We start from the raw sequence: 16,315 nt of genomic DNA, 5'->3' as shown, positions 1-16,315 counted from the left end.
CAGAAAGAGGGAAAAATGATAAAACGGGTAGGGAAACATCGGGAATACGGGCCTATTTGTGTTTCTTCTGGCGTCTATAGTACTTGTTTTGCTTCAGGCGTCTATAGCAGGTGTTTATTTACGTGTCGACGGGAAGGGCGGCGCCGATGAACGCCAACCCAAGGGCACCTGTCACCTGTCATAAGCTGTCCGTCCTTCCGTAGAGCCATATATATGTCTCTGAGTCATTATGTTTTATCAGCCTCTTGAGCCAGATGTAGAGGCCACAGATAAAGCCGATCTAGAGGAGGAGGAGGAAGTCCAGCTGAGGGCCCGCAGTTACTCGAACCCATGTCCTGTCCGAGCCGAAAACAGGGAAACTAACAGACCTAGAACTTGGAGCAAGGGTCCTGATAGTCTTGAAAGAATCGATGAAAATGATGCCAGCAATCCGAGAACGGAGTATAAGCTGGCGGGATACCTGTACAAAGTTTCCTCGACGTCGAATAAAAAGAACGTGCCAAGTCTCATGGGGTTTGGCAGCTCCCCGAAGAAAAGATGGTTCGTGTACTCAGATAGTGTATGTAAGCTGTTCTATTACAGGCAGAAAAATGACCCGGAACTGTTGGGCTCCATTGATATTTCCCTGGCAACATTTTTCTTTGACCCAGAAAGTAAAAGTGATGGCCAGTTTACCATCAGGTGAGTTATGCTGGTTAGTTTTGATTGTAAATTTATTAATTAAGTTTGACAGTGGTGCGGTATTTTCAAATTTCCAATTGGAAGGAAGTGTTGAATGGGTCCTTCGATATTTTTTATAGATTAGCATATATAATGGGCTTTTTAAAAATTTTGTTTTTTAAAAATCCTCGTAAACAAGAGGTTCCATTATTGTACGTAATATTGTATGTATCTTATATTTTATGGGATATGAAGTGATTTAATTGCTGAGCGTTGTTTTACTACCTTGTGTCTTAAATATTGTATATAATGGATGTCTCCTGTGTGAAGTATAAAAAAATTTACTTTATGATTTCACCTGCCTTTGCCTTCGCATGGTTGTGTGATGATTGCGCCACGATTAATGAATGCTCATAATGCACGATACCGTTTTGGCGCAAGTTGTATGCAATGCACATTTTAGTTTGCATGCTGTTAGGTACGTTATAATCACTGGGGGGTCTGGGGGGCAAAGCCTACCCAGTTAGGCTTCAACTGCTAATGGGGGAGGTTTGGGGGAGTGACACGCTTTTCTAGATAGGTATCCGCTGAAATGTAATTAAATTGCATACATTTAAGTTTGTTTGGTGTACTGGCACGTTCAGTCAGCAAGATCGGCATAGACACGCTGTCACGGGTGTTGCTCAGACAGCTTATTTCATATCGCAAAGCAGGTACTGGGTATATATACGTTACTTTTGCATGTTCCCTTTAATTGTTTTGTTGAAAATTAAATGTTAACTACCTGCAGTGTACCTAGTACAAAAATTACTTTGGTTAAGAACATTGGTTTTAAGAAAACAGCTTGAACCCCTGCTTTACTGTCGTTCATATTTACCGTAAATATTTATAGTTCTACTCTCACCCATTCTTACATGCGAATTTGTCTTTCCTGATAATTTTTGATGTGATTCGTTAGATTTTGACATTCTTCTTTATCATAGTCAACACCTAACTAGGGGCTGGCTTAGATCCCCTGGACCCTCCCTAGTGTATTAATCACCTCAGACCAATTTGTAAAGTAAATGCTATAGAAGAAAAATTATTCATATGGATGAAGACTGCTTGCTGGGAACAAAAAATTATTGATATCATTTTAGTATGAGTTTGTAAATTAAACAGTCTTGCTGTTTCTAGAGTATATACTGTACAAAGTTTCCTGGTACTATTGCATTATACAGTGTGTATCAAACTTTGGACCTGTTGTTTTATATCAGTGTTTTCCCAGTTTCGTAGGTGAAGTTCTAGGAAAGCCCACTTATAGAATACAACACGGTGATGTATTTTTGTCCAATATAAAATGTAGCTTATTTATAAAAGTATTATACTGTAGTTGGTTGGGAAAGTTACAGAATAGTAATTCTGAAGTTATCAGTGTTAGAACTTCATTAGTTTTACATGTAAACAAGGCCTCATGGTACCTAATCTGACTGTGAAAGCTAGTTGTCAGTTCAGACCATAGTATTATTATTATTATTATTTTTATTTTTTGGGGGCAGAATTTGATTTTCAAATGAGTCAGAATGAAGTGAACCTTAATCTATCTATCTATCTATCTATTGCCAGACACCACAATCCCGCAAAGGGTGGCCATTTGACACTGAGTTAGTTGTTTTACAGGGAGGGGCACTAACCCTCCACTAACCCACTTGTTGACACGTAGGGAGCACGTATGGTTTGGTTATATGGTTACCACCCAGCATTGTAAATGGTTTCTTGGCTTACAGGAAACCATTTGGCTTGTCACTCAATGTAAAGCCACCTGTAAAGGAAAGAAAAGGAATAAGAAGTGACAGGAAAGATAGGAGAAATAGGAAGAGAGGAGGGCAGGCACAGAAAAGAATGATAAAAGCTAAGGAAGTAGGCCCTTGTCAAAATATTTTCAACTTGATGTCTCGCCATGATTTTGACCTTTTAATATTTAATTATTGCTTATAGTGAATGTACTGAATACAGAGTTAGTTTTCTATAAAGTGATTTGCATTACTGATAGAGCCATTTGCCATAGCAGTAGCTTATTTGTAGTACATTTGGAAGTTTTTGGTCAGCTGACATTTTTTAGACGTGTAATTTTTTGTGTGGTTACATTATAAGTTCTCATTCATCATCATTAACTGGATATACTGTAGTGTGATTGGTATACAGTCTTCTTCTGACTTCAGTTTTTATGAGGTGTGGGTAGATTTCAATGTCCATACCTCCTCCTTTGACATACCTGTACCGGTATTCATTCTTGACAGCTCCAGCCATTTTCCTGGCCTTCCGTGCCTTCCCCTGCCTCAGCCTCACTCACCTGAACGTTACCAGTATTGGTTCTGGTATCATGTAGAATTGAGACCCCTTGGAAAACTGACCTACCTTGTGAAAAGTTGACCTCAGTATGTAAATATATCAAACCTGAAATAAGATGAAGTATATAGCTAAGGTTAGGTTTAGTTAGTTAGATATGTCAGTTTTTCCTGGGGTCAGTATTCTGTCTGTCACCAGTATACCTTTTTCACCTCTATAATCATTCACTCTTTTTCAGTGACTGTATTGTCAGAGCACATACTTAGGGTCTTTGGTCACTAGACACTTCAGCTTCACATCTTAAATTGTACGAGCACTTGAGATCACCATTTCTTATCCAGCCCTACCAGTGGAGCCAAGTTATATTCCTCATATTCCCCTGTTATCAGGTATGGAAGCAATGAGATCGTACTAGATGCCTCTACAGCACAAAACCGAATGCATTGGCTGCAGCAGTTACAGGCTGCTCGAAGAGAATTTAGTCAGAAACGCACGGCCACTAAAACTCCTGCCAGCCGAACAACATCTACTGAGGTACAGTATAGGACTAATGTAGCGTAAAAGAACTACTGATGTCCCAACAATTTTTATTTTTTATTTTTTATTATTATTTTTTTTTTATGGGTTCTTCAGAAAACTTTCATATGCAAACAGTAGGTGAGGCCCCTCAGACTGAAGGTATCAGCTTCAAAATCCAGATTAGGAATGTGATGAACACTGTGCAGTACTACATGTGAATCACATATCACTGAGATAGAAGTAAATAGAACTGTTAAATACATGATCATGATTTTGAAACACTATAGTATATATATCTCGTGTGATTGCTGTTTTTCTGTAGTTTCTAGCTCAGCTGTAGTGTGTAAGTACTGTATTGCAGGGCTTACAGAACCATGATGATTTGTGTTACCACACTGGTGGTCACTTCTTGGAATGAGTTTGGTTCAGTTCTCTGGCAGTATAGTGTCCAAGCCTTTTTTTCACAGAACTCTGCCTTTGAGTTGCATGACCATATAATTTAGGGACTTCATCATAAAAGGATGTAGAAAGTAGAAGAGTTATACTTGCATATGGATATTGTATTTATTGAGACCACAGTATTGTGATTCCCACACTAATGTATGGAAGTAAAGCCTGATTTGTGTTAAAAAGGCTTAAGTCAAGAATGAGTGGAGCTGAAATGAGGTGTCTGGGAGGAGCATGTGGAGTTACATGGAGAGTTAGGTAGACAAATGAGGATGTTTGGGAATGTTGTAGTTTTGATGTGAATGTGCTGGAAAGTGTTAGGAGGACTACACCTTGATGGTTTGGCCATGTGGGGCAAATGCAGAGTTATAGATTGAATAGGAGAGTGTATGTGAGTGAGTCGGAGGGAGAGAGGAAGGACAAAGGGATTGTGGATGAGATGGACAGTTTTATGAATGGGGATGATGTGAGATGGAGAGAGGGCTGCCTGATGCAAAGGTAGAGGGTTCCGAACAGGCCAAAACTATCATATCATCTCAATGAAGTAATGGGAAGAAGTAACAACCAATTCCATCGTACTGCCCTTTCAATGAAAGAGCCTGAGGCTAGGCTACTGTATGCCCTTTTTGGGTAAATGACTAGCTTACCTCCCTTGATGACCTTATGATATATGACTGAAAAACTTCCAGTCACCACTTAGGGATTGAATCTGTGGTATGCCATCCCTTTGATTGTGCTGTTCTAACTACTAGACTACCAGGTGCCATAGTTTCTGTATGTAGGTTTAACTCTTCCATGTGAGCAATCCACGACACTGTGAAATCAGGACATACAGTACAATAGAAGAAATGCCTTATTATTTATGTTGATTAAGGTAAATGATATATAATGTGTTTTACTGTGTATGTTAATCATCTTTTTCAGCGTCCTAAGTCTGGGTTGATTCAGGATGTTAGCGCTCCCATTCCGACCCCTGACCCCCACCATGACCTGGTGGTGCCTCTCATGCAACACAGTGATCATGCCAAAGAGGAGCTACCCCCACGACCTCCTACCACACTATTTGATACCAAACTAGCACTTGCCAGTTTGCTGCCTAATTCTCAGCGCAAAATTTTCAAAAGCAATAGTGAATGTAAGTGTTGTACATAGTGCCTTCATGGTGTGCATGTCTTGTTGAGGTATAACTGTGATGTTATTACTCTGTAGCGAAGTGAGCATAGTTTTACTTACATTTTCAAGTGCATTTAATATGATATATGAATAAAGGAATGCAAATTGAAGTGCAGTATTACAGATGCAATATGCATAACATAAATTTTAAGTGGCTTTTGAATAAATTTTGTTTGTTGGCAGTTAATACTGATATTTTAATGTAGTGGTAGAAAAATGGTTTTTAGTATTGTTGCATTGATTTAAGTAATGGGATCAGCTTTTATTTCACAGGAAATGTAATTGATAGCCAATTAGTTCTTAAAGGGAGCTTCTGTCTAACCACAGATGCCAAGTAAAACAGCTTCATTATTAGATTGCTGATTAAATAATGCTTATTTTTATTTAAAATTGTTCATGAGTCATTTATCTATTTTTTTTTTTGAAGGTTAGAAATAAGCATGTTTAAAATTTCTTTTATCCTATCATCTAAAACCAAATATATTTTTATTTTAAGTAATATCACTCAAAGTATCACTGCTTGCACACATCCTGTGTTGAGTACCTGTACATTATTTGTTTCTGGTGCTGTAATTCAGAATATAGGCAGTCCTCGCTGTAACACAGTTATATATTAGAAAATATAACATTTTTTTCTCTACATTTTTATTATAAATTGGAGGGAAATGAAAATCAACTCACTTGGTAACAATGGAACTTTAATATGCAGTTTTCCAGTAGGTAATGTGGACTGTAAGTGCAAAAAAGAGCATTAATAATGGCACCTTAAAATGACATTAATAAAGGCAACTTAAAATGAGGACTTACAGTATTGATTCCCTCATCAGCCCCCAAGTCTCCCACCAGTCCTCAGGCAGTCCGACACAGCCCCCTTGGCTCACCATCGGATGATCTCAGCTTTGGCAACATTGGGCGTAAACTTCGCAGCTCTTTTCGAGGAAGGAGATCAGCATCTTTTGAAGGCAAAGATGGATTTGATGTTCCCAATTTGCATTCCAGAGTTGCATGCAGGAGGTGTGAGGAGGTATTATTTTATGTTTTTTTGTTTTTTCTCTAGTTTTATAATTGGTACACTGCTTTCCCAGTGCACTTTATGTAGAATATTGCATGGTGTGCTGATATATTAAAAAGCAGATACTCTTTAGATGGATGCATTTGAAATAGTAGGAAATGCAACTCAGTAGTTGTAGAACAGGATGTGGTGCATTTTCCTTGTTTCGTTCTGGATATATTATAGCAGAGCACAAAAACACCAGCCATGAATTGGCATGACTAAATAATGCAGAATACTGCTTGTCAGTAAGTGTTCTTGGTGTGTTCATAGAATATTAGCACTGGTGGAGTTATGTCTTGTTAGAATGCTTGTTTAAAAAAAAAAAATCAAATATATAAGCATCTCGGTCCAATGACAAAGTTTTTTATTTTAATCATAGTACAGTGTACCATCAGATCCTTTTATTCAGTTGTCGTTGTGAAAAGAGTAACTGAAACTGTTATGGGTATTAGTTATAGGCATGCCAGTGTATTCCGGATAATATTGTTTAGTTGTAGTAGCAGTAGGAGTGACTGAGATTATTTGTAACTACCTCAGTTTGAAAAGTCTCTTCTTAGCTGAATAAAAACATCTTGAAGTAGCAAAAATTTAATTAAAACAACAGAACTGGATTTTTTTTTTTTTTTTGATCACCTTCACCCACAGCCATTGTTCAGGTACAGTACTTGAATGAGTGGTGGGTAAAAAGGCTGATATAAGTGTCTTTTTGTATCAGCTGCGTTCAGAACTTGCTTCAGCCAAAGAGGATCTGGCTGCCACCCAGGATGAGTACCAAGCATCCCGAGAAGTGATCGCTGTGCTGCAAAAGGAACTGAATGCCACTCAGCAGGAGAAGGCCACTCTGTAAGTGCATTCTCTTCTCAATAATTTTGATGGTATTTTTGCCAGCTTTATCATTTCTCTTCACTATAGACCATATTTGTGTCAGCCTTATCCTCTCCTTTACACAATGGACCATGTTTTTGTTAGCTTTATCCTCGCCTCTACACTGTCAACAGCAATTTTGTCAGCTTTATCCTTTTTAAATTGTGGACTACATTTTTGTCAGCTTTGTCTTATCCTCTACACTATTGGTCATATTCTTGTAAGCTGTATTTTCTCCACATTGTTAGCCATATTTGTGTCAGCTTTATTCTCCGTACATTATGGCGTGTTCTTGCCAGCTTATCTTCATTCTGGTCCATATTCTCATCAGCTTTATTTTCATCTCTGTACTATTGACCATATCCTTGCCAGCTTTATCCTCTCATTTACATTATGGTATGTATTTTAATTCACAGTAACTTATAAGGGTTTCTGGCACCTCTTTCCTATCTCCTTGAATCCAGTGACGTTTGTTTTAGTATGTTACTTCAGATGATTTTGTTCAACTTTGGAAGAGCTTCTTATATTGAAATGGTTAAAGAATCTTCATCAGCTCCTCCAGTTTGAAGTATCCAAAGCTAATGGAAATAATTTAGATGTAGCAAGATACTGTATATTACAGAATACAGGTGCACCTTGAATAATGCATCTGTCTTCCGGAAAATTGCTGTGCAAAAGAAAACAACCTAACCCAAGCATATTAAGACCATTATAAAGACCTGTCTGGTACTGGCCACTTAGTCAGAGTCATCTTTTTCTCATATACCTCTACCAAAAGTACCCAAAATGCATTACCAACAATCACATACCGTACTGTACCGGTACAGTAATAATGTAGTGTAGTAAAAAGAAAAACTGTGGATACTAGCATGAGTTGTTGTTTTTGTGACCTCAGGTCCATCTTGATGTGAACCCAGTGGACTGCAACTTGAAGTTGCCCTTCTCCTGCAGTACACCTTCCTCCATTCAAGGGATATGGAAGGAGCTGAGGGATGTCTGTGTAACTGGGGGACAGAGCCACTGGGTTGTGTCAGTGCCACCAGAGAATGGCATCCCTCTGTAACACAGCTTACTTGAGAATAATAATATTTATATGCATTGTGGGAATCATGGAACAACATGCACATCGCTATGTCTTTTTTTTTTTTTTTTTTTTAATGCAAAGAAAAAGTAACCAATGGCCAGGAGTCTGCATATTGTTCCCTCCAAGAATAAACACAAACACGATAACAGAGAGCCAAATTCAAGATCCATTTATTTTGAGAAGCCTGGACACAATGGATTAACATATCTACCTGTTACCATGACAACTGCCCCACACCTCACTACTGTTTGCTGCTAGTTGAACTGCAGATGGTTGTGATGATGATGTGTACAAGTCAATATATCTTGTATATCTGTTTTTTTCTTTGGCAGCATCAGTCTGGACCGGAGTGACCTAACAGACTCCCACGTCCTGGAGATCCTGCGAGCCAAGGACCGTCAGATAGTGAGTCTGGAGCATGACAATCAAAATTTGACCAACCAAGTGGCCAAGCTTACTGATCAGTTGGCTGATGCTGCCTCTCACCAGGAACATCTCAAAGATAAACTCTCCATGTTGTATTGTCTGGTGGAGGTGAGTCTGTCTGTTATCTATAGCCGGATGTCTTCATCGTGGAGGGGATAGTCGTGAACAAGACCACTTCATGTTACCATGTCACCTATCATCAGGCTGCCCTCCCTCTAGTTCAAACCACCCTCATGTATTTACCATGCCAACCCATCTCTCCACCTCATCATCAGTGTCCCTCTTTACCTCACACACATACACTTTCCTATTCGGTCTTAATTCTTCTCTCCACATGGTCAGACCATCTCAGGTTACTTCTCTTGAGATGAGGTGGGTTGTTGTTCAGGCAAATCTGGATGTCAACCCAGTTGAGTGCAAGAAATTGGTCATTTCAGATTGAATCTCCCAGAAATCTTTTGTTGAGGTTATGTTGCAGGATTGTATGTTGTGTGAGTTTGATGCATGGTGTGAGTAAATGTATTGTGGTGGGGGGGGCTGCTCTGAAGTACAGGAGTATAATAATTTGATTTTGAGCACAGTTGGTTGAATGTCAGGGTCAAGGAACAAAGGGAAATTTTCGACCCTTAGGCCAGTTGTAGGGTGTTGCAGTCTCTGAGTGCTTCATATTTATTTATTTGTATCCCAAGATTTTTTTTTTTTTTTTTTTCAGTTAGGACACACTTTCTAGGGTGTATGGATTAGATACAGTATAGCTGTAATCAGGTAGTTGCCTGTTAGTTGTCCATAAAGAATTGAATAAATTTCCTTGGAAATATCAGGGATAAACTGAAATTCACATCATTGTAGTGTACGCTCCTTATGGGACGCCATAGGATTGATTAATGATGATGATGATGATGTAGTGAAGGGGTTACCCCAAAGTCTTCTCATTTGTACATGAGGTACTATCACTGCAGTTCTTGTGCTTGCATATATTGCCATGACTATCCTAAACAACCATTGTTCAGTGAGCTGAGGTATAAATATCTGCACTGATATACCATCCTTGGCAACCTGTTAAATGCTTTCCCCAGATCTTTCAATATAAATATCAAGTGCCTTCTGTAGATCCGCAAATGAAAATGATGTTTCTTTTTACTGCGGTATGTTTCCTGTAGTACCTCTTTCGCCTTTCAACTGCTGATACCTGCTTGTCATCGTTTGTTACTTCTCCATTTCAGTTTCTAACATTCTGTACATTGTCATTGCTCCTCCTTCTAAGCTTTTGTATCATTTAAAGTACTGCCTCCCAAACTCTTCACATACACTTTTTGTTTGCATTTCTGTTTTTTAGAGGAGAAAACAGTCATCACTTTTATTATTTCTACTCATACTTTATAATAACATCACTCATGCCTACTGGCAACTGCGGTTATGTTAAGATGCAGTAAGTTGATGCTTAGTTTAATGGTTTTGTTATTAGCTTCTTATCTTGTCTGTAGATGGAAAAAACAGTCAGGAAGATAATGATGAAGATGCCATTGATGATGATGATGATGATGATGATGATGATGATGATGATGGAGATTACGATAATATTAATGTGACATGTTATTATTTCAGGCAAAAGACAATGCAATTGTTAGCTTGACTCATCAGGTGGACGATTGTAGGTCTGGTGCTGATCCACAGTCACCACCATCAGTACCGGCCTTCACCACAGTTGATTCTGTTTCGCGAGGGACGCAGACATCTGTCTCGGAGGATGAAGCTCTCAAGGATGCACTTGAGGCCTACAGGTGTCAGAATTTATTTTTGAATAAGGAGATTCTGGAGCTGAACCTCTTGAGGAAGCATGCCTCGGAAAGAGAGGAGAAACTTATTACGTAAGTGCCTCCTTTGAACTGTTCATGATGTTAATATAAAATGACTTTAATGCTTATAATTACCTTGAATTGTATCTGTACACTGAATGACAGGCCAAATGATTTCCTGTAACTTCTGAAACCACCGTACATTACTACACTTGGTGGTAACCATACTCCATATCTAACACATGGATATATGGTAATGTAATGAGTTAAGATGCTGCAACAGAGGGTAAGTCCAAATGATGGGTGGGTTATTTTGCTCACATACAAAGTTTGTTCAGAAAATATCTGACCTTAGGCTCTAGAAAAATAAACAGCTAACCTGTTGAGCTAGGACACTTATCTCCCTCAAAATAGGCCCCTTCTGACTTGACACGTGTAGTCCAGCGTTCTTTCCACTGCCAGAAACATTTTTCAGCATCGGTTTTTAGTATCTCCTGCAGGTACTTCGTCGTCATGATTTCTTCTGTCATCTCAAATTGGGAACCCTTCAGCAGAGTTTTGAGCGTAGGGAATAACCATAAGTCACATGGGGAATAACTATAAGTCACACGGGGAATAACTATAAGTCACACGGGGCCATGTCTGGTGAGTAGGGGGCGTGCCGGACCATTTGGATGTTGTGCCTGGCCTAAAGTTCGTGAATTAGTCGAGAAGAATGGGCATGGGCAGTGTCATGGCGCAGCTTCCGACTTGTCGCTTTCCAAAAGTCTGGTCTTTTCTGCCGAACTGCGTCATGAAGACGACGGATAACTTCCAGGTAGTAATGTTTGTTTGACAGTCTGACTTTCTGGTGCGTATTCGAGATACACAGCATCATGGTAATTGAATAAAGTTGTCAACATGCTTGTACATTTCACCTTGCTGCAGACCTGTCTTGCTTTTTTTGGCTGAGGCAACCCTGCATGCTTCCACTGGGATGACTGTGCTTTGGTTTCTGGGTCGGACCCATGCACCCAAGTCTCATCTTCAGTGATAACAGTCTTAAGAAAGTCTGGATCGCAATTTGCACACTCCAGCTTGTCTTGAGCAACGTTCATCTGAGAGAAGAGATTGTGATGAACTTGACGAAGCACCTGCACGAGGTACCGAAAACTGATTTTGAAAAATGTTTCAGAAAGTGGAAAGAATGCTGGGCTACATGTGTCATGTCAGAAGGGGCCTACTTTGGTTGGGATTAGTGTCTTAGCTCAACAGGTTAGCTATGTATTTTTTTAGAACCTAAGGTCGGATACTTTCTGAACAGACCTCGTAAAGCCATTTAAGGGCTAGTAGACCGTTCAGTCCCATCCTAAATATCTCAAGGAAGTATCTTGGCACCAGGCCTGTATATTCCTTTTGGGCTATACCTTTTTTATTGCTCTAACCTGGCCCAGATTTGGTATCTCTCCATCTTCAGTGCTGAGATATAGCAATAGATTATCACTAGAACATGATGCTAGTCATAAAAAAGTGTTATGGAAATTATGCAGAGCTATAACGTTGTCTTTCTCTGCTACTCAGATACGTGAATTAAGTTGCAAAAGGATGAAAATCTAGGCAAGTTAAGGTCAAAAATGTATAGCAAAAGATTGGATTGAATGATGGATGGATGGATGGATGTAATTATGTACAGTATAGCTAAGTTTTAGGTTACTGTGATATTAGCAAGGTCAGAAGTTAAATGCAAGTTTGCAGTTTTATACTGAAATAAAACTTAACAAATGATGTCCATATTTACATATCTCTTGTAAAAGAAGTTTTTTTTTTTTTTTTTTTTTTTTTTCCCTCCAGTAAGAAAAATTAAAGCCTGCAAAGCAACCTTGCAGCTGTTTATTAGATTGTTGTTGTTGTTGCCCCAGGCGTACTGGGTGCTAATTATATAAATATCACGTATAGCAGTCACGTTCATCATTAGTGGATGTGTCTGTCAATCGCCACTGGAGATTCCAGAGCATGAAAGAATGGCTTATGGAAACTTAGTTCATTACAATACTTGGGTGTGAAAAAAATATATAGCTGTGTCTGACCGAAACTTTGATATGTGCTTGGTACCATCAGGAAATGGAGTGTGTTGTGGAATAAAGGTGCAGATTATCCATATGTTGTCAGAAGAAACTAATGAATGTGGACAATTGTTGTGGACTCAAGATTGTCACTAGTGATGCCTTACTCTGCTGTCATGATCTCTGGGTTGTCAGTAACGATTTTCCTACTTTGCTGGTGTGGACTCTAGGTTGTCTGTAATGATTGCCTTACTCTGCTGGTGTGGACTCTAGGTTGTCAATTTCGATTGCCATACTCTGCTCCTGTGGACTCTAGGTTGTCAGTAACAGTTGCTCTACTCTGCTGCTGTGGACTCTACGGTGTCAGTAAGAATTGTCCTACTCTTTTGTTGTGGTCTCTAGATTGTGAATAACAGCTGCCCTACTCTGCAGTTGTGGACTCTAGGTTGTCAATTATGCTGTTGTGGACTCAAGGTTGTCAGTTATGATTGCCATTCTCAGTTCCTGTGGATTCAGGGTTGTCAATTACGATTGCCACTCTCTGTTCCTGTGGACTCTAGGTTATCAGTAATGATTGCTGTATTCAGCTACAGTTTACTAATAGCTGTGTGTTAGACAAAAATCATAAAGTGAAGGGCAGTCCCTTCATGTTTTACTGACATTTCTGGTGTGCCTTTTTTTTGTTTTTTTGTTTTTTTTTTAATGATCGCCTGAACCCCATAATACAGAGGGCAGTGGTACATAAAAGGTCAGACATGCTTATTTGACACATATGTCAGAAATTATCATAAACAAATAGGGGCTTGCATTCCTCTACTTGCTTTAGGTTTAAGCTTCACAACCATTAGCTCCAGTAAATTATGCTTCACATTGTGGCTTGTCTTGTGGTGTTCTTGTAACCAAGAGACACACCAGCTGGATGTGAGTAGGACTGCCACATATGACACGCAGTCTAATTAATGGTTATTAGGTGGCTGTGCTACATTCAAGGAGTTAGTATCAGTTCATGACTTTGGGGTTGGAAAATATAGCAAAGATGCAAAATTTTAGTGTTAGAATGGGGACATGCCATATCAGGTACCAGGTAAATCTATTTTATGAGAATTTTCAACATTATTATGATATTTCAGTAATCTACAGTATTGCTATATTTGTAGTGAATCAAGTGAATGGGAAGCAAAGTTCTACCAGATACAGAGCAAGTACCTCTTGCTGCTAAATGAGCTACACTCACCCCGGGCCTCTCAAGATGATCGCTCCATTGTGTCACGACTCCTGCAAGATGTTGTTGAAGCCCATGGACAGCCAGATCTCAGGTATCATGGCCTATTTATGCTTATACTTACACTCATCTATATATATGCATAACCCCTACAGTTTGAGGACATATTTTTGGATATTTATTTATGATACCACATGACTACCTGTATTTTATTCATCTTAAGAGAGATGCCTTGCAGTGAAGAGATTAATGAAGGGTCTCTCTAACCCCTTCATTTCAGAAAGTCTCACCAAACTGTCTGGAGAGAGCTAGAAGAAAAATAAAATAATCCGTAACCGGATAGAAGAGGTTAAAGATATTACCATCCTGGGAACTTTGATGTCAACAGCTTGCTTTGGGATTATTAAGGAGTTCAGAGTCTGTCAATAATTGTTGGATGTGAGAGGTAGATACTCCCATTATTGATAGTCTGTGATTGCTTTGTCAGACTGATTATGCAGCATAATTTCATGTCTTCTTCATTGCATGAAATATTAAACTGTTTTTATATTTGTGCTCATAGTATGCCATAGTTTGTGAGGTACTGCATTGAGTTTGATGGTTCAGGTACTAAGGATGCTTTCAACTGTATTATACAGATACAGTAAAGATACAACATTTCTCTCCATGGCTGATGGCAGTGTCAGGATAAATCACTCACTACCACTGCAATTGTATATGGCAATTTGTTGTGGCAACCTTTCTGCCTTTCCTTACACTCTTTATTGACAACATGACAGGAGTAATGAGTTCTTGGCTTTGCAGAAACCTAGTCCAGTATATTTCACAGCACTACCAAAGTAAATTTTTCCATTATTTTGGTAAAGCTAATAGATACTACAGCATTTTTTGTGTGTTCTCGTTAACAGAGTGATACAGACAAGGGGACGTGAGTATGATGAGTATGGGTTCTGTGTCACAGCCCCAGATGACTGCAGCCTGGCCTCCAAGGCAGTTTACCTTCAAAAGCAGTCACAAGCACTGGCTCACATAGCTCAGGTTATTACAGTATTGCAATCTATTGTAAATACTATACAAGTACTGATTTTGATATGTTTGTGGTAGTTGGGGGCACTCATCATCCTCTCACTCAGTGTGATGCTGCTCTCGGGTGGCCATCCATTCTTCTCTTCTTTCCATTTTTCCTTCCTTCCTCCTATGTCCTTCATCCCTTCTTTCTTTTCTCTTCCTTCCGTCTGCGGGTGACACTGCACTGAGTGACAAGCCAACTGGTTTTCTGTACATCAGGAAACTGTTTACTACACTGGGTGGATACCATATAACCAGACAATGGCGCCTGGTGGTTTAGTGGGTAATTAAGGCACTCCAACCAGATGGGGCCTGTTTCGGTTTATACCCAAGGGGGTATACAAAAGACATCATCATAATGAAAGTGTTAAGTGTTGTAGCTGGGTGATACTGACAAGTCATGTAACAAAATTTACTGCCTTTATATTGTTGTAGTGCATTGTATATGATGTACTGTATTTTGCTTACTGTTTAGTACTGAAATGTAGTATTTACTGTATCTCACAGCAAAGTGGCACTAGCTGGGAGAGTCGATGGGAGAGTTTTCTGGCAAGCACCAGCGCTAAGGAACTGCCACACTGCGCAGAGCTTAAGTATCTTATACGAGGCGGCATACCTTACCAGTACAAGGTAAGTTTATCAAGTGTAGGTCTAGGTACTGTATGTTGTTTTTCAGGGGTAGAAAGCCATTGTTATATGCTACTTTTTTTTTTTTTTTAACTTTCCTTTTTTGCTGTTAAGTCCACAGGAATTTATATAACAGTTGCCCATTAATGTTTCATTGCCACCTAGACAGGCTGTCTAATTTGAAAATTTTGCTAGTTTCCCTCAGTTTACAGGTGCAGTCATGTGAAAAAAGTTTTAATATTTTGGAACACATCACCAATATGAGATTGATAGATGGGGTGGAGAGGTAGCTATATGAGAGAGAGGGATGTGAGTTGGAGAAAGGGTAGCCAGATGGAAGTGGAGGCAGATTGTTTGTGGCCACCCCTTGTGGGATTAAGGCATTTAGCAATAGATAGATATATACATAAACCACCAACATATTACAAGGACTGCTATAAGGTCCTGCTGTATTGTATTTCACTCTGTTGGATTTTGCTTTTATTAGACACTTGAAACGCACTGGGCATTTTTTTTGTTATACCATTTATAGTCTAATGCAGTACTATAAATATCTTAGGAATAGCCAAACACATTATGAAGCTGTATGGTCATTTCTTAGCATTCACTCTAGTTTCTGCATTTTATACTGTATTATTATATCTAGCATCTTGTTAGTATTCATTCATTAGTTTATTGTGTCATTTTTCATCATATTATGCATGACAAAAAAAAAAGAAGAAGAAGAAGAAGAAGTCCAGATGGGCAAGTTTGTGAGGTCGGGCTAGGATTCTATGATTTTGAGTAATGTGTGAATGATAGTCTGGCCTATTTTGGTTGGAACATTGTCAGATTCTCTCTCTCTCTCTCTCTCTCTCTCTCTTCCTCATTTTGTATCCTATTGCACCCCATCTTTAGGTAAAATAAGGTCAGGATGGTGATGATGATGGCTATATATATAGTGTTGTGGACTCAGGTGGTTGCACTAGATTTTCTTCCTTCTGTATTGAACTGTAACATGAAATA

At 39.1% G+C, this 16,315-nt stretch overlaps 1 protein-coding gene across 1 annotated transcript in view; it reads left to right on the top strand.

Annotated features, from left to right (window-relative positions):
• The first annotated feature begins 229 nt into the window (after nt 1-229).
• LOC145395021 (TBC1 domain family member 2B-like) overlaps nt 230-16,315 on the top strand; it is a 199,265-nt gene continuing 183,179 nt past the window's right edge. The window contains exons 1-10 of the mRNA XM_080268766.1: nt 230-681; nt 3,378-3,522; nt 4,879-5,089; nt 5,955-6,151; nt 6,897-7,024; nt 8,462-8,663; nt 10,161-10,423; nt 13,551-13,709; nt 14,524-14,653; nt 15,191-15,313. Coding sequence (XP_080124892.1) covers nt 230-681; nt 3,378-3,522; nt 4,879-5,089; nt 5,955-6,151; nt 6,897-7,024; nt 8,462-8,663; nt 10,161-10,423; nt 13,551-13,709; nt 14,524-14,653; nt 15,191-15,313 — 2,010 coding nt within the window. The remainder of the gene's footprint in view (nt 682-3,377; nt 3,523-4,878; nt 5,090-5,954; nt 6,152-6,896; nt 7,025-8,461; nt 8,664-10,160; nt 10,424-13,550; nt 13,710-14,523; nt 14,654-15,190; nt 15,314-16,315) is intronic.

Source organism: Coenobita brevimanus, chromosome 29, assembly GCF_032717465.1.
Source record: "Coenobita brevimanus isolate Jiangsu-jjx chromosome 29, ASM3271746v2, whole genome shotgun sequence".
Taxonomy (NCBI): Eukaryota; Metazoa; Arthropoda; class Malacostraca; order Decapoda; family Coenobitidae; genus Coenobita; species Coenobita brevimanus.
This window is presented reverse-complemented; position numbering and strand designations above follow the sequence as displayed.